The sequence below is a fragment of the Mobula hypostoma genome, chromosome 14 (genome assembly GCF_963921235.1).
Source record: "Mobula hypostoma chromosome 14, sMobHyp1.1, whole genome shotgun sequence".
NCBI classification, from domain to species: Eukaryota; Metazoa; Chordata; class Chondrichthyes; order Myliobatiformes; family Myliobatidae; genus Mobula; species Mobula hypostoma.
Window position 1 is genome coordinate 78128700 of NC_086110.1, and position 19719 is coordinate 78148418.

Sequence of the window (19719 nt, forward strand, 5' to 3'; positions counted from 1 at the left end):
GACTGATTTGTGCCCAGATTGAGGTGAGGGAATGTTACCCAGGCACTAGTTGCCGAGGTCAGCAGGCATTTGTTACAGCTCTCGGCTTTCTTTTGGTTGGTAAATACTGTCCAACTCTAACATCATGATGCTGTATGGCTCAAGTTCCAAGTGACTGAGCTCTTTTAACTTGAGTATAGGATGTTCTGCTTGTGTTTGCCTAAGGTGTTGACGTAGTAATTAAAATATTCAAGGTGGATCATGCTGCAGTTGTAATCTTAGCAGCAGATCAGTAACATGGAATTCCCAAACCTGGTATGCATTCACAAATTAAAGTAACATTAAACCAGTTTGAAATGCAGAGAATTGTTTTAACTCATTGATGACGTGAACAACACCTGGATAATCTTAGTTTCTATAGACCTTGCAGTCCAGATCTAAAATCTACACTCACCCTGTTGTGTTGATAATTTAATACATTAATTTAGTTACTGTGAATTAGTCATGGAATCGTATCATAGAAACAGACCCTTCAGCCCATATAGTCTGTGCCGAACTATAAATCTGCCTAGTCCTATTGACCTGCACCTCAACCTTCATACCCCTCCCATCCATGTACCTATCCAAATTTCTCTTAAAAGTTGAAATCTAACCCCCATCCACAACTTCTGCTGGCAGCTTGTTCCACACTCACCATCCTCCCCTTCAACATTTCACCTTTCACCCTAAATTCAAGACCCCTGATTCTAATCTCACCCAACCTCAGTGGAAAAAACCCTGCTTGCATTTACTCTATCTATACTTCTCATAAATTTTCAGTTAAATTCCCGTCATTCTTCTACGATCTGGAGAGTGAAGTCCTAACCTATTCAACCTTCCCCTGTAACTCAGGTCCTCCAGTCCCGGCAATTGTAAATCGTCTCCGCACTCTTTAAATCTTGTTAACATCTTTCCTGTAGGTAGCCGACCAAAACTGTACACAGTACTCCATGTTGGGTCTCACCACCACACTAAATCAATGCCTCTGTGGTGACAAGCAAGGAAGTTTATTTCAATAGCACTTTTCAAACACAGGGCAGTTCAAAGTGCTTTACATGGAACAAGATATAAAAATCCATCATCAAATTTCAGACAATATACAAGAGAATAAAATCAATCAAAAATAGCTGTGATAAATAGAAATTCAAGTGCAGGAGGTTCTAATTAAAAGTACAGCGAAAAGAGAAGTTTTAAGCCTCGATTTACAACAGTGGTCCACATCACCGGGCCGCAAAGCATGTGCTACCGGGCCACGAGGAAACGATATGAGTCAACTGCACCTTTCCTTATTCCCTGTCACGCCCACTGTTGAACTTGAACACACGCAAGGTCATTACCTATACGAGGTTATCAGTCGGTCATTAACCTGCGACTACTTGATGAGTAAAACAACGTCGCTTATAACTGACTTATCACTATGTTCATGCGAGGAAAATATGCGCTGTGTGTTTAATATTAAATTTGTTAGATAAACCCTTTTAGAAACGGAATTAAGTGTATTAGCCACTGATAAGTGACTTATAGTTGACTTATCACCTATATTCCAGTCATGATTAAACCACCCCCACCCCCCCGGGTCGGCCGATCAGCAAGAATATTGTCAATATTAAACCAGTCCGCGGTGCAAAAAAGGTTGGGGACCCCTGCTTTAAAAGAGCTTAAAGTTGGGGCAGACTTCAGATCCTCCAGAAGGTTATTTCAGATACAAGAAGCAAAGTAACTAAAAGCTGCTTCACCATGTTTATTTTTGACCAGGGGGACGGTAAGCAGACCGGCCCCAGACAACCTGAGAGCTCGAGAAGGTTCATAATGCAGCAAGAGATGTATTTTGGCCCTAGACCATTCAGTGCTTTATAATCCAATGGTAATATTTTAAAGTCAATCCTCTAATAGACAGGAAGACTGTAACAATCTGAGAACTGGAGTAATAAGTTGTACTTTCTTGATCTTGGTGAGGACTCTAGCAGCAGTGTTCTGAATGAACTGTAGCTGTCCGAGTGATTTTTTTTTACAGAGACCTGTGAAAGCACCATTACAGTAATCAAGTCTAATAAAAATAAATGCATGGATGTGTTTTTCTGGATCTTGCTGAGACATAAGCCCTTTAACTCTCACTATATTTTTTTTAAGAACTATTTACTTGCAAAACTTCAGGATGTGCCTTTAATAACTAAGTGTGGGGTGAGACAGTATGGTGGCTAAGTTACAGGATTTACAACCAGAGTTCTGGGCCATGTAGCCCAGGGCCACCAGGCTTAAATCCCACCATGTTAGTGAGGAAGTTAAATTCTTATCATTATATCAGTCTCACAGACCATCAAACAATCTCCTGAAGGACACGGAAGTTCAAGAAATCAATTTTCATGCCATCAGGTTGGAGGCTACCCAGACATTGTATGGTGTTATTCCTCCAACCTGAGTGTGGCCTCATCGCAGCAGTGGAGGAGGCTATGGACTAATATGTGGGAATGGGAGGTAGAATTAAAATGGGTGGCCACTGGGAAATCCTGCTTTTTCTGGTAGATAGAGCGTAGGTGCTCGGTGATGCATTCTCCCAGTCTACATAGGACTCACCAGTATACAGGAGGCCACACTGCGAGCATAGGATACAGTAGATGACCCCAACAGGCTTGCAGGTGAAGTGTCACCTCACTGGAGGGACTGTTTGGGGCCCTGAATGGTAGTGAGAGAGGAAGTGTAGCATTTGTTTTGCTTGCAAGGATAAGTGCCGGGGGGGGGGGGCAGGAGATTAGTGGGGAGGGTTGAATGGACAAGAGAGCGATTGCTGCAGAGAGCAGAAAGTGAGGGGACAGAAAGATTTGCTTGATGGTGGGATCCCGTTGGAGGTTGTAGAAGTTACAGAGAATTATGTGCTAGACACAGAGGCTGGTGGGGTTTAAAAACGCAAACAACAGGAATTCTGCAGATGCTGGAAATTCAAGCAACACACATAAAAGTTGCTGGTGAACGCAGCAGGCCAGGCAGCATCTCTAGGAAGAGGTGCAGTCGAGGTTTCAGGCCGAGACCCTTTGTCAGGACTAACTGAAGGAAGAGTGAGTAAGGGATTTGAAAGTTGGAGGGGGAGGGGGAGATCCAAAATGATAGGAGAAGACAGGAGGGGGAGGGATGGAGCCAAGAGCTGGACAGGTGATAAACAAAAGGGATACGAGAGGATCATGGGACAGGAGGTCTGGGAAGAAAGACAAGGGGTGGGGGGGACCCAGAGGATGGGCAAGGGGTATATTCAGAGGGACAGAGGGAGAAAAAAGAGAGTGAGAGAAAGAATGTGTGTATAATAATAAGTAACAGATGGGGTACGAGGGGGAGGTGGGGCATTAGCGGAAGTTAGAGAAGTCGATGTTCATGCCATCAGGTTGGAGGCTACCCAGACGGAATATAAGGTGTTGTTCCTCCAATCTGTGGCTTCATCTTTAGAGTAGAGGAGGCCGTGGATAGACATGTCAGAATGGGAATGGGATGTGGAATTAAAATGTGTGGCCACTGGGAGATCCTGCTTTCTCTGGCGGACAGAGCGTAGGTGTTCAGCAAAGCGGTCTCCCAGTCTGCGTCGGGTCTCGCCAATATATAAAAGGCCACATCGGGAGCACCGGACACAGTATATCACCCCAGCCGACTCACAGGTGAAGTGTTGCCTCACCTGGAAGGACTGTTTGGGGCCCTGAATGGTGGTAAGGGAGGAAGTGTAAGGGCATGTGTAGCACTTGTTCCGCTTACACGGATAAGTGCCAGGAGGGAGATCAGTGGGGAGGGATGGGGGGGACGAATGGACAAGGGAGTCGCGTAGGGAGCGATCCCTGCGGAATGCAGAGAGAGGTGGGGAGGGAAAGATGTGCTTAGTGGTGGGATCCCGTTGGAGGTGGCGGAAGTTATGGAGAATAATATGTTGGCTGGTGAGGTGGTAGGTAAGTACAAGAGGAACCCTATCCTTGCTGGGGTGGTGGGAGGATAGGGTGAGGGCATTCCCCATTCCCATTTCCCTCTCTTACCTCATCTCCTTAAGTGCCCATCACCTCCCTCTGGTGCTCCTCCCCCATTTGTTTCTTCTATGGCCTTCTGTCCTCGCCTATCAGATTCCCCCTTCTCCAGCCGTTTATCTCTTTCAACAATCGACTTTACAGCTCTTTACTTCACCCCTCCCCTTCTCCCGGTTTCACCTGTCACCCACTACCTTGTATTTCTTTTCCTTTCCCCCCACCTTCTTACTCTGATCTTTTTACTCCAGTCCTGTTGAAGGGTCTTGGCCCGAAATGTTGATTGTTTACTCTTTCCCATAGATGTTGCCTGGCTGCTGAGTTCCTCCAGCATTTTGTGTGTGTTGCTTGGATTTCCAGCATCTGCAGATTTTCTCTTAGTTGAAACTGGGCAATCAATCACTTTGCAAAGTACCTGTGCTCAGTCCACCAGTTCTGCCATTTTACTTATCCTCCCCATTCCCAAAATGTCTATCTTTAGCCTCCTCCATACCTCCACAAATCAGAGGAACAGCACCTCATATTCCTCCTGAGTAATGCACAACCAAAAGATACAAACATTGAATTCTTCTGATTTTGGGTAAACTGCTGCCCCTCCATCCCATTTTTATCCCCTCCTGATCTACCCAGTTCCTCCTACATCCAGCCTTTGTTGCTATTCCCACTCGCCCCTCCTCCATCTCCCTATCCTTCTCCTCATCTGGATCCACCCATCACCTCCCATCCTCCGTCACTATTCCCACTTGCCCTCCTCCATCTCCGTATCATTCTCCCCGCCTGGATCCACCCATCACCTCCCATCCTTTGTCACTATTCACATTCCCCCCTCCTCCATCTCTCTATCCTCCTCACCTGGATCCACCCATCAGCTCCCATCCTCTGTCACTATTCACATTCCCCCTTCCTCCATCTCCCTATCACCCTCCCCACCTGGATCCACCCATCACCTGTTGGCTCTTGCTGCACCCTTTCCACTTGCTTTTCTATACCAGCCAATCTATCTATCAAAGTTCAAAGTACTATTATCGAAGTACATATATGTTACCATATACAACCCTAAGATTCATTTTCTTGCACACACAAGATGGACAAACAACCAATGTGCAAAAGACAACAAATTGCAAATGCAGACAATAGACAATAGGTGCAGAAGTAGACCATTCGACCCTTCGAGCCTGCACCGCCATTCTGAGATCATGGCTGATCATCTACTATCAAAACCCAGTTCCTGCCTTGTCCCCATAACCCTTGATTCCCCTATCCATAAGATACCTATCTAGCTCCTTCTTGAAAGCATCCAGAGAATTGGCCTCCACTGCCTTCTGAGGCAGTGCGTTCCACACCTCCACAACTCTCTGGGAGAATAAGTTCATCCTCAACTCTGTCCTAAATGGCTTACCCCTTATTCTTAAACCATGCCCTCTGGTACTGGACTGTCCCAGCATCTGGAACATATTTCCTGCCTCTATCTTGTCCAATCCCTTAATAATCTTATATGTCTCAATCAGATCCCCCCTCAATCTCCTTAATTCCAGCATGTACAAGCCCAGTCTCTCTAACCTCTCTGCATAAGACAGTCCGGACATCCCAGGAATTAACCTAGTGAACCTACGCTGCACCTCCTCCACAGCCAGGATGTCCTTCCTTAACCCTGGAGACCAAAACTGCACACAATACTCCAGGTGTGGTCTCACCAGGGCCCTGTACAAATGCAAAAGTATTTCCTTGCTCTTGTACTCAATTCCCTTTGTAATAAAGGCCAACGTTCCATTAGCCTTCTTCACTGCCTGCTGCACTTGCTCATTCACCTTCAGAGACTGATGAACAAGTACTCCTAGATCTTTTTGTATTTCTCCCTTACCTAACTCCACACCGTTCAGATAATCTGCCTTCCTGTTCTTGCTCCCAAAGTGAATAACTTCACACTTAGTCACATTAAACGCCATCTGCCAAGTTTCTGCCCACTCACCCAGCCTATCCAAGTCACCTTGAATTCTCCTAACATCCTCATCACATGTCACACTGCCACCCAGCTTAGTATCATCAGCAAACTTGCTGATGTTATTCACAATGCCTTCCTCTAAATCATTGATGTAAATCGTAAACAGCTGTGGTCCCAATACCGAGCCCTGTGGCACCCCACTAGTCACCACCTGCCATTCCGAGAAACACCCATTCACTGCTACCCTTTGCTTTCTATCTGCCAACCAGTTTTCTATCCATGTCAATATCCTTCCCCCCAATGCCATGAGCTCTGATTTTACCCACCAATCTCCTATGTGGTACCTTATCAAATGCCTTCTGAAAGTCAAGGTACACCACATCCACTGGATCTCCCGCGTCTATCTTCCTGGTTACATCCTCGAAAAACTCCAATAGATTAGTCAAGCATGATTTGCCCTTGGTAAATCCATGCTGGCTCGGCCCAATCCTATTACTGCTATCAAGATATGCCGCTATTTCATCTTTAATAATGGACTCTAGCATCTTCCCCACTACTGATGTTAGGCTAACAGGGCGATAGTTCTCTGTTTTCTCCCTCCCTCCTTTCTTAAAAAGTGGGATAACATTAGCCATTCGCCAATCCTCAGGAACTGATCCTGAATCTAAGGAACATTGGAAAATGATCACCAATGCATCTGCAATTTCCAGAGCCACCTCTTTTAGTACCCTAGGATGCAGACCATCTGGACCTGGGGATTTGTTAGCCTTCAGTCCCATCAGTCTACTCATCACCATTTCCTTCCTAATGTCAATCTGTTTCAATTCCTCTGTTACCCTATGTCCTTGGCCCATCCATACATCTGGGAGATTGCTTGTGTCTTCCCTAGTGAAAACAGATCCAAAGTACTTATTAAATTCGTCTGCCATTTTGTTTCCCATAACAATTTCTCCCAATTCATTCTTCAAGGGCCCAACATTGTTCTTAACTATCTTCCTTCTCTTCACATACCTTAAAAAAAACGTTTGCTATCCTCCTTTATATTCCTAGCTAGCTTGCGTTCATACCTCATTTTTTCTCCCCAAATAGCCTTTTTAGTTAAGTACTGTTGCTCCTTAAAAATTTCCCAATCATCCGTCTTCCCACTCACCTTAGCTCTGTTATACTTCTTTTTTAACGCTGTGCTATCTCTGACTTCCTTTGTCAACCACTGTGGCCACTTTCCCCTCTTTGAATCCTTCCTTCTCCGGGGGATGAACTGATTTTGCACCTTGTGCATTATTCCCAAGAATATCTGCCATTGCTGTTCCACTGTCTTTTCTGCTTGGATATTCGACCAGTCAACTTTGGCCAGCTCCTCCCTCATGGCTCCATAGTCTCCTTTGTTCAACAGCAATACTGACACTTCTGATCTGCCCTTATCCCTCTCAAGTTGCAGATAAAAACTTATCATATTATGGTCACTACCTCCTAATGGCTCCTTTACTTCAAGATCACTTATCAAATCCTGTTCTTTGCACAACACTAAATCCAGAATAGCCTTATCCCTGGTCGGCTCTCGTACAAGCTGCTCCAAAAATGCATCTCTACAAACTCCCTATCCTGGGGTCCAGTACCAACCTGATTTTCCCAGTTCACCTGCATGTTGAAATCCCCCGTAACTACTGCGACATTTCCTTTGCCACATGCCATTGTTAACTCCCTATTCAACTTGCACCCAATATCCATGCTACTGTTTGGGGGCCTGTAGATAACACCTATTAGGATCTTTTTGCCCTTACTGTTCCTCAGTTCTATCCACACTGACTCTACTTCTCCTGATTCTATGTCCCCCCTTGCAAGGGACTGAATCTCATTCCTCACCAACAGGGCCACCCCACCCCCTCTGCCCACCTTTCTGTCCCTTCAATAGCACGTATACTCCTGTACATTCAATTCCCAGGTCTGATCCCCCTGCAGCCATGTCTCCGTTATCCCAACAACATCGTAGTTACCCATTCGCACCTGAGCTTCAAGCTCATCCGCCTTATTTCTGACACTTCGCGCATTCAGATATAGAATTTTTAATCCATTTCTCCTCTCTCTGTTTAAATCGCTACCTATTGTGCATAACCCAGCTCCCCAAACTCTCACTGGGCTATACGCCCCTTGAATTTTGTTGTCCTTCTTAAATTTACTTACTCTTTCTGCACATTTAACTCCATGCTCCGTCAGACCATCCCTCTGCACATGTATCCTCCTTATCACTCGTTCCGCCTCACCTTTCTCTACTTCACACTTAATATTCCGGAACCGTGTAGTCCCTACCTGTCCTTTATACTTCATCTCGCTATCCTCTCTCACATTCTGGATCCCTGCCTCCTGCAAATTTAGTTTAAACCCCCCCAAGCAGCACTAGCAAACTTTCCTGCAAGAATGTTAGTACCCCTCCAGTTCAGGTATAAACGGTCCTGTTGGAACAGATCCCACCTTCCCTGGAACAAAGCCCTATTATCTAAAAACCTGAAGCCCTCCCTCCTGCACCATCCTCTCAGCCACGTATTGATCTGTATAATCCTTCTGTTCCTCGCCTCACTCGCACGTGGCACAGGTAGCAATCCTGAGATTGTTACCCTGGAGGTCCTGCCCTTCAGCTTCGCACCTAACTCCCTGAACTCACTACACAGGACCCCCTCACTCTTCCTACCCACATCGTTGGTCCCTACATGGACCACAACATCTGGATTCTTGCCCTCCCTCTCGAGAATAACCTGCACCCGATCTGAGATGTCCCGGACCCCGGCACCAGGGAGGCAACATACCATCCGAGACTCCCGATCTCCCCCACAAAATCTCCTATCTGCTCCCCTGAGTATAGAATCCCCTATCACTACTGCTGTCCTCTCTTCCCTCCTCCCCTTCTGAGTCGAGGGTCCAACCTCAGTGCCAGAGACAGGACCACTGCAACTTGTTCCTGGTAGGTCATCCCCACCAACAGTATCCAAAACGGTATACTTATTGTTGATGGGAATGGCCACAGGGGTGCTCTGCTCTCTCTGCCTGCTCCCCCTCGATCTCCTGACAGTCACCCAGTTGCCTACCTCCCGTATTTTCGGTGTGACTACCTCCCGATAACACTTATCTATCTCTGTCTCTGCCTCCCGAATGATCCGTAGTTCATCCAGCTCCAGCTCCAATTCCCTAACTCGCTCTGATAGGAGCTGCAGCTGGATGCACCTTCCGCAGGTGTGGTCATCAGGGACAACTGCGTTGACCCTGACCTCCCACATACTGCATACGGAGCACACCACTGCTCTAACTATCTCCCCCATTACCTGATCCCAGATTAATCAGAATAAATGAAAAAGTACCTACCGACCTTATCTTTTTTCCTCAGCAAGCACATACTCAGCCTCACTGATTACCTCTCACCGAAGACCCCCTTACGCCAAAACCCACTGAGCCACAGCCCAGCACTCTGCTCCCGTGCACTCCGCTGCCTACACCTGAAAGTGGGCCTCCATTTTAAACTCTGCACTCGCCGCTGATGTCACCCGCGCCTGCGCAGTTTTACCTTCCTCAGGTAATGCCTAGGTAGTCCCGATCTTCCTCGGCCTACCTACAACGGCTGATCCTCCAATCGTCCGATCTCCATTCGTCCGTCGACCTCGAGCACTCCTTGCTCCCGCACCGACGCTGAGAAATACAGAGAAGGAACACAAAATAATAACATTTATTTATTTATTTAATAAGCACTATATATCGAGAAATTGAGATGAAGAGACACTGAAGTTCTTGAGTCTATTGACCAAACCCAAATGTCAACTGTCCTTTTCTTGCAACAGATATTGAACATAGAACAGTATGGGCCTTCTGTCAACCTAATCTAAGATCAATCTAACCTTTCCCACACACATAGCCCTCCATTGTTCTATCATCCATATGAAATATTAGAGTCTCTTACATGCCCGGAATGTATCCGCCTCCGCCATCACCCTTAGCACTGTGTTCCATGCATCCACCCACCACTCTCTGTATTAAAAAAAAATGGCCCCTGACATCCCCTCTATACTTTCCTCAAATGTTGCCTGACCTGCTAAGTCCATCCAACATCTTGCTTTTCTGAATAATTAACCTTAACATCTATGCATTTTGTCACTTGGGAGGAAACCAGAGCTTGCAACCACAGGGGAAACATGTAATAATCCACCCAGGCAACACCCAAGGTTAAGGTTGACCATAGGTCACTGGAACTGTGTTTTGTTCACATCTGCTCCCTGTGACCAGGGTGCTTTTCTCCCAGTACTTATCACTGCACCACTGTGCCCACTAATTGGGCATCACTGGCATTGTTGGAGTTTATTGACCATCCAGAAATGGCCCTGCATTGAGAAAGCATAGGAGGCAAGCATATAATCATAGAACTCTACAGCACAGAAACAGGCCCTTTGGCCCATCTAGGCTGTGGCAAACTATTAATCTGCCTAGTCCCATTGACCTGTACCTGGACTATAGCCCTCCATACCCCTCCCATCCACATACCTATTGAATTTCTCTTAAGCGTTGAAATTGAACCCACATTTCCATTTCCACTGGCAGCTCATTTCACACTTTCACCGCCCTCTGAGTGAAGTTTTCCCTCATGTGCACTTTAAACATTTCACCTTCCACTCCTGACCCATGACCTCTAGTTGTAGTCTCACCCAACCTCACTGGAAAAATCCTCATTGCATGGACCCTATCTATACCCCTCATAATTTTGTGTACCTCTATCAAATCTCCCCTCATTCTTCTACACTCCAGGGAATAAAGTCCGAACCCTGTGCAACCTTTCCCTGTAACTCAGGTCAAGTCCTGGCAACATCCTTGTAAATGTTTTGACACTCTTTCAGTCTTATTGACACCTTTCCTGTAGGTATGTGACCAAAACAGTAAACAATATTGCACACAAGCAGGTTAGTGGGTTCGGAGTCACGTGTAGACCAGACTCTGTATGGACACTGACATTCCAGTTAGGATCTGTTGGGAGTACTGTGACTATGTGTAATGTCCATGTGTGTTTTTATTCAATCAGTATGCTGCTGTTGTACTTGTCTGCAAATTGATAAGAAGTGTGAGCCTGTCGTGAGTAACATGTCTCAGTGGGAGGAGAGAAACACTCATTTGTGGTTGCTTTCTGTTTTATTTCTTTTAACAATTTTAGTTTTAAACCCTATATGGGGCCCTATAAATATACTGTAGTATTATGTGTTACTTTATCTCCACTCCCTCTTACAACATAAAGCATTACAGCACAGTAGAGTCCCTTCGAAAGATTCAAAGTACATTTATTATCAATGTATGTATGCAGTATACAACCCTGAGATTCATCTTTCCCACAGACAGCAATGAAACAACATCAAACCCCAATGCGCAAAGAACAAATCATGCCAACAGCACTGAAAGAAACAAAAAACACAGAATATAAAACATCAAACCACAAGTCATCAACACAGTCCAGGAATATTGAGTTCAGTTCAATCGAGCACAGCATCGTCTGTTGACTGCAGGCCACAGCGCGAGTCTGTCGCGATCAAAATCACACAAAGTAGCAACTAATATGAGCAACCAGAAACACATCATAACATGAACTACAGAGTCCACTCCACAGACTGTGTGGATTAAACCTTGCCCAAGACCCAAGATTCCAGCACCATCCTCCAACAGCATCGAGAGAGAAAGAGAGACCAATCAAACACGGGCACCTTCTGCCAGGAGCAGCGAACAAGAGAGAAAGACTGGTCACCATGGTAGCGTAGTGGTTAGCAGGATGCTATTACAGCTTGGGGTTTTGGAGTTGAGTGTTCAATCCAGGTGTCCTCTGTAAAGTGTTGTACTTCCTCCTCGTAGAAAGCATAGGTTTCCTGCAGGTGTTCTAGTTTGCTCCCACAGTCCAAAAACATACCAGTTAGTAGGTCAATTGGTCATTGTAAATTGTCCTGTGAGTAGGCTAGAGTTAAATAGGGGCTTGCTGGAAGGGCCTATTCCGCACTGTTATCTTGAAATAAATAAGTAAAAACAGTATTGTACTGACCTGTTAACCTTCTGTAAGATCAACCTAACTCTTCCTCCATACATAATCCTCCCATTTTTCTATGATCCACGTGCCTATCTAAGTGTTTCTTAAATGCCCTTAATATATCTGCCTCTATATTGTCTTCTGTCAATTCCTTATTAAATATCTAAATTTGCATTTTCCCCAATCCTTCAGCCTGAGACTGAAAATCTTTATCCTTGTGAGGAATGTTATTGGAAAGTGCTTCACAGCCTTGTTTTAAATTCAACTTGTTCATTAGTTTGCTCTTTTACAGTCCAGACAATGCAGTGTGTGTCATTTCCACTAAAGATATCTTGCACCACCTGAGTCCTTAACTTGTTAAACCTTAAATTTTATGATTTATATATGTAATTTTTCAACCTTCTCTCATTGAGTTAGTGGGAAAACAATAAACATTTCAATCCTCCTTCAGTGAAACCCAAGAAGGAGGAGACACCAAGGGAGAAGGAACGTGAAGAGAGGCGAAAACGTGAGATTCCACCACAGCCACAGAAAACTTCTGCACCAAAACCAGCCCAGATCAGCAAACCCTCACAACTTGTCTACAGCGCACACAAAGATATCAAGCTGACCCTGCTAAACAAGGTAAGGTGCCAGCACAAAACTGCCCATCTGGGTTTTATCATCTTACATTTTGCATACATTTTTCCTTATAGAAATTTGGAGCTGGGATGATGTTCAACACTGTTCAGTGTTGTCCTGAAGTCATTCCGATGACTGGGCACACATGTCAGTGACAGCCACTGAGATGCAAGTGCCAGCATGTGCTGGTAGGACTGTCATGGTCCGGTCCATGAAGTCTGTATTCTGGTTCATGGTCCGGTCCATCGACCCTTGCTCCAGGTTTTCCTGTCTACCCTTTTTCTGTTCTTGTTTAGCTCTAATTGAGGCAGCTGATGCTCGTTGGGGCTACCTTCAGAGACCAGGGCGTGAATGCTGGATTGTTCTTGTCCTTACTCCTTGTATCCCTTCCTCTGCCTTTTAGAACCATAGAACCATAGAAACTACAGCACAGAAACAGGCCCTTTGGCCCTTCTTGGCTGTGCCGAACCATTTTCTGCCGAGTCCCACTGACCTGCACACGGTCCATATCCCTCCATACACCCCCCCATCCATGTATCTGTCCAATTTATTCTTAAATGTTAAAAAAGAACCCGCATTTACCACTTCGTCTGGCAGCTCATTCCATCCCACCACTCTCTGTGTGAAGAAGCCCCCCCAATGTTCCCTTCAAACTTTTCACCCTTCACCCTTCACCCATGTCCTCTGGTTTTTTTCTCCCCTTGCCTCAGTGGAAAAAGCCTGCTTGCATTCACTCTATCTATACTCATCATAATTTTATATACCTCTATCAAATCTCCCCTCATTCTTCTACGCTCCAGGGAATAAAGTCCTAACCTATTCAACCTTTCTCTGTAACTGAGTTTCTCAAGTCCTGGCAACATCCTTGTAAACCTTCCCTGCACTCTTTCAACCTTATTTATATCCTTCCTGTAATTTGGTGACCAAAACTGAACACAATACTCCAGATTCGGCCTCACCAATGCCTTATACAACCTCATCATAACATTCCAGCTCTTATACTCAATACTTCGATTAATAAAGGCCAATGTACCAAAAGCTCTCTTTACGACCCTATCTACCTGTGACGACACTTTTAGGGAATTTTGTATCTGTATTCCCAGATCCCTCTGTTCCACTGCACTCCTCAGTGCCTTACCATTAACCCTGTATGTTCTACGTTGGTTTATCCTTCCAACGTGCAATACCTCACACTTGTCAGTATTAAACTCCATCTGCCATTTTTCAGCCCATTTTTCCAGCTGGTCCAAGTCCCTCTGCAGGCTCTGAAAACCTTCCTCACTGTCTACTACACCTCCAATCTTTGTATCATCAGCAAACTTGCTGATCCAATTTACCACATTATCATCCAGATCATTGATATAGATGACAAATAACAATGGACCCAGCACCGATCCCTGTGGCACACCACTAGTCACAGGCCTCCACTCAGAGAAGCAATTCTCTACCCCACTCTTTGGCTTCTTCCATCGAGCCAATGCCTAATCCAATTTACCACCTCTCCATGTATACCTAGCGACTGAATTTTCCTAACTAACCTCCCATGCGGGACCTTGTCAAAGGCCTTACTGAAGTCCATGTAGACAATATCCACTGCCTTCCCTTCATCCACTTTCCTGGTAACCTCCTCGAAAAACTCCAACAGATTGGTCAAACATGACCTAAGACGCACAAAGCCATGTTGACTCTCCCTAATAAGCCCCTGTCTATCCAAATGCTTGTAGATTCTGTCTCTTAGTACTCCCTCCAATAACTTACCTACTACTGACGTTAAACTCACCGGCCTATAATTTCCCGGATTACTTTTCGATCCTTTTTTAAACAACGGAACAACATGAGCCACTCTCCAATCCTCCGGCACGTCACCCGTAGACAGCGACATTTTAAATATTTCTGCCAGGGCCCCTGCAATTTCAACACTAGTTTTCTTCAAGGTCCGAGGGAACACCCTGTCAGGTTCCGGGGATTTATCCACTTTAATTTTCCTCAAGACAGCAAGCACCTCCTCCTTTTCAATCTGTACAGTTTCCATGGTCTCACTACTTGATTCCCTCAATTCCATAGATTTCATGCCAGCTTCCTTAGTAAATACAGACGCAAAAAACCTATTTAAGATCTCCCCCATTTCCTTTGGTTCCGCACAAAGCCGACCACTCTGATCTTCAAGAGGACCAATTTTATCCCTTACAATCCTTTTGCTCTTAATATATTTGTAAAAGCTCTTTGGATTTTGTTTCCTCGCCTGAAATCCTGCCTTGTCTTGCTGGTAACTCTCGCCTCGTCTCGCCTGCAGTCTTGTCCTGGAGTCACCCTGTACCTAGCTCCCTTCCTGTCCCTTGCCTCCGCCCAGGTAAGCCAGGTCATCTTGCTGTTACCTGCGGTTGGTTCTGTCCCTTTCTGTCCCTTGCTTCTGTCGGGTGGTGTTCCGCGCCCTGCCCAGGAGATCCATGCCCTGCCCAGGTGATCCAGAGTAACAATTATTTCATTCTCCTTTACACTTATGTATTGGAAGTAACATTAAGCAGTCTTGACTCTTCTTCTGATCTCCAGTGAGTTTCAACCTATCCTTGTAGGGCAACTTTTCATATCTGGAATCATGCTAGAGGACTTTCTCTGAACCACTTCCAGCAGAAAATTACCTTCCCTTAAAGAGGGACAAAATTGTTCGCAGAAGCTTTGATGTATCTTGTAATCTCATGGACAGTAATTTCCTGTTTCCTTGTGCATTCGTGCTGGAAGGTGTCCAGAGTTTAATTCACTGTTTAGGTCTTTCTCTCCATGTGCTCGGGTACTATTGTATCAGGAAGATTAGGTCTGTGAGTCACACACAAAATGCGTGAAGAACTCACCAGGTCAGGTGGCATCTATGGCACAGTTTCATTATGGAGGGATGTCCATTTAGAACAAATATCAGCAGGGATTTCTTCAGCCAGAGGCTGGTGATCTGTGGAATTCATCGCCACAGGAGGCCAAGTCACTGGGTGTATTGAAGGTTGATAAGTTCTTGATTAGTCAGATTATCAAAGGTTACACGAAAAGGCAGGAGAATGGGGTTGAGAGGGATAATAAATCAGCCATGATGGAATAGCAGAACAGATTCAGTAGGCTGAATGGCCTAATTCTGCTCCTGTATGTTATGATCTAAATGAATAAACAGTTGGCGTTGTGGGCCGAGATCTTCATTAGGACTGGAAAGGAAGGAGGAAGATGCCCGAATAAGAAGGTGGAGGGAGGGGAAGGAGGACAAAGTAGAAGGTGACAGGTGGGTGGGGGAGGGGGAATGAAGTAAGAATTTTGGAGGTGATAGGTAGAAAAGGTACAGAGCTGGAGAAGTAGGAATCTTATAGGAAAGGAGAGTGGACCATAGGTGGGAGAGGTGATAAGGAGGTGAGGTGGATTTCCACCACCTGCAGAATCTCTTGTGTTTAGGTGTTTGTGTAGTTTGCCTCAGATTCGTGAATCTGTGCCGGATTTTGATCTTCTGTGTTTCTTTCAGCCTGCTGACAAAGGCACTCGCAAACGGTACGAACCTTCCGAAAAAGAGAGGCCGTCTTCGCCACCTTCCAAACGGGTGGCCATGTCTCCCGAAAGAGGTTTGTAATTTCATAATAACATCCTGTGGAGCATAATTTGAATAGTTTCCTGCAATTAAATATGTATTTTGTAGGGAGCAATTAGGTGAGTAATCCAATAACAGAAGAGATTAAAGATATAGATTAGCTTTATTTGTCACGTACAGTTGTTTGCATCAGTGACCAACTTGGTCCAAGGATGTGCTGAGGGCAGCCTGCTGGTGTTGCCACGCTTCCAATGCCAACATGACGTACCCGCAAGTTACTAACCCTGACCCATACCTCCTTAAAATATGGGAGGAAGCCCATGCCGTCACAAGGAGAATGTACAAACTCCTTACAGACAGCAGCGGGAATTGAACCCTGATCACTGGCAGTGTAAAGTGTTGCTACCTTGTCGGCATAGAATCGGACAGTACAGAAACTGCATTCCCCAATATGCCCATGATGTGGTAGGGTGACTGTAGTAGCTGGTGTCTGTTCTACACCAAGTCATTACCCAAGAACCATCAGTGTATTCTGTGCTGGCCTCATCTTTAGGTTTTTGCCTGTCCTTCCCCTCGCCCTAACTCCTTTGATATTTAAACTCACTCACTTAAGCTCAGGCAAACTACTTGGAAGAAGTAGCAGTGCTGAGATTTAAAGCTTATAGCGTATGTGGTGTTATGTCTGCTGTGATGACAGGAAATGTGCAGAAGAATTTTTAAAGTGGAAAAGCCTTTGCTTCTCAACCTCAGAAGTCCAAGTCCAGTGGTATGAATAAGCATCACAACTGGGGTCTTGGTTGCAGTGGATGACCATGACTTCTTCTATACCTCGTCATGCCCTTCACTCTCCACATAGTGTTACAGAGACAACTTCCTGGCCATTGGATCTCACTGTAGATCTCATCTGTTGGTGGGGACGACCTACCAGGGACAAGTTGCAGTGGTCACGTCTCTGGCAAATAGACTGGACCCTCAGCTCAGAAGGGAGGGAGGGAAAAGAGGAGAGCAGTAGTGATAGGGGATTCGATAGTTAGGGGGACAGATAAGAAGTTCTCTGGAAGAGATCGAGAATCCCGGATGGTCTGTTGCCTCCCTGGTGCCAGGGTCCGTGATATTTCGGATCGAGTTCTCAGTATTCTCAAGAGGGAGGGTGAGCAGCCAGATGTCGTGGTCCATGTAGGGACCAATGACGTGGATAGGAAGAAGGAGGAGGACAGGACCTCCAGGGTTGCAATCTCAGGATTGCTACCCATGCCACGTGCTAGTGAGGCTAGAAATAGGAAGATAATGCAGTTAAATACGTGGCTAAGGAGTTGGTGCAGGAGGGAGGGCTTCATGTTTCTGGACAATTGGGCCTTGTTCCAGGGAAGGTGGGACCTGTTCCTACAGGACGGGTTGCACCTGAACTGGAGGGGGACTAACATCCTTGCGGGAAGGTTTGCTAGTGCTGCTCCGGGGGGGTTTAAACTAGATTTGCAGGGGGAGGGGAACCAGAGTGTTAGAGCAGATAGTGAGGTGGAGGAGGATAAAGGTCATGTGAGAACTGCAAGTATAGTACATGGCGTAAAGCCAGATCTAACATATAAAGAAGCTTTAAGGAAAGAGAAGCAGAATAAAGGGTGTAGAGGTAGTAAGGTAGAAGGCTAAAGGACGGATTCCTGTCACAGTATGTTGACAGGCCGACTGGGGGAATGCCATACTGGATCTAGTATTAGGTAACGAGCTGGGTCAGGTCACAGTTCTCTCAGTGGGTGAGCATCTGGGGGACAGTGACTTCCGCTCTCTGGCCTTAACATTATCATGGAAAAGGATAGAATCAGAGAGGACACGAAAATTTTTAATTGGGGAAGGGCAAATTATGAGGCTGGAACTTGCGGGTGTGAATTAGGATGATGTTTTTGCAGGGAAATGTACTATGGACATGTGGTCGATGTTTAGGAATCTCTTGCAGGATGTTGGGGATAAATTTGTCCTGGTGAGGAAGATAAAGAATGGTAGGGTGAAGGAACCATGGGTGACAAGTGAGGTGGAAAATCTAGTCAGGTGGAAGAATGCAGCATACATGAGGTTTAGGAAGCATGGATCAGATGGGTCTATTGAGGAATATAGGGTAGCAAGAAAAGAGGGCATGAGAAGGCCTTGGCAAGTAGGGTAAAGGAAAACCCCAAGGCATTCTTCAATTATGTGAAGAACAAAAGGATGACAGGAGTGAAGATAGGACTGATTAGAGATAAAGGTGGGAAGATGTGCCTGGAGGCTGTGGAAGTGAACAAGATCCTCAATGAATACTTCTCTTCGGTATTCACCAATGAGAGGGAACTTGATGACGGTGAGGACAATATGAGTGAGGTTGATGTTCTGGAGCATGTTGAGAGGAGGTGTTGGAGTTGTTAAAGTACATTAGGACGGATAAGTCCCTGGGGCCTGACGGAATATTCACCAGGCTGCTCCACGAGGCATGGGAAAAGATTGCTGAGCCTCTGGCTAGGATCTTTATGTCCTCGTTGTCCACAGGAATGGTACCGGAGGATTGGAGGGAGGCAAATGTTGTCCCCTTGTTCAAAAAAGGTAGTAGGGATAGTCCAGGTAATTATAGACCAGTGAGCCTTGCACCTATGATGGGAAAGCTGTTGGAAAAGATTCTTAGAGATAGGATCTATGGGCATTTAGAGAATCATGGTTTGATCAGGGACAGTCAGCATTGCTTTGTGTAGGTCAGATCGTGTCTAACAAGCCTGATAGAGTTCTTTGAGGAGGTGACCAGGCATATAGATAAGGGTAGTGCATTGGATGTGGTCTGCATGGATTTTGGTAAGGCATTTAGATAGATAGATAGATATACTTTATTAATCCCGAGGGAAATTTGGTTTCGTTACAGCCGCACCAACCAAGAATAGAGCGTAAATATAGCAATACAAAAAAACCCCAACAATCAAACACCAAAATACAAATTATGCCAGGTGGAAAATAAGTCCAGGACCAGTCTATTGGCTCAGGGTGTCTGACCCTCCACGGGAGGAGCTGCACGTTGGATGGCCACAGGCAGGAACGACCTCCTGTGCCGCCAAGTGTTGTATCACGGTGGAATATGGCCGAAGTCCAACAGTAAAAAGTTCAATATCCAGTCTGCAAACACGTTCCTCGATTATAATATGCCCCGGATTGCACCATCCACTGTTAACCAGATCAGTAAGCACCCAACTCCTCTATGCTTACCGCTCTCAGTGCACTTCCGGTCAGCCAGAATGGTATTACCCACCGAACTCCTGTTCTCCATAAGTCTCTGTTGTCTCGACCCAGTCCTCTTTCCTCGACTTTGTGATCCCCCTCTGCATCTTCTGTGTGTTTTCCTCCGGATTTCAGCAGGGGTGTCCGCCGCTCTGCTCGTTAAACCGACCGGCATTAGTTGGTCCGTGGAATACACAATGCGACCTTGCTTCTGTCCCATGTGTCGGGATGTAACCATTTCCAGCGCTAAAAAAAACCCAAATAAAACTCTCTCTACCAGCATGTTAGAGAGGGTGCAGCTTCGACGTGTTACCGTGAGAAA

General features: G+C 45.7%; 1 protein-coding gene across 2 annotated transcripts in view; it reads left to right on the forward strand.

Moving 5' to 3' along the window:
* zc3h18 (zinc finger CCCH-type containing 18) overlaps positions 1-19719 on the forward strand; it is a 318015-nt gene that overhangs the window by 280654 nt on the left and 17642 nt on the right. For both annotated transcript variants that reach the window (XM_063067274.1, XM_063067273.1), the window contains 2 exons: positions 12441-12613; positions 16107-16203. In XM_063067274.1, coding sequence (XP_062923344.1) covers positions 12441-12613; positions 16107-16203 — 270 coding nt within the window. The remainder of the gene's footprint in view (positions 1-12440; positions 12614-16106; positions 16204-19719) is intronic.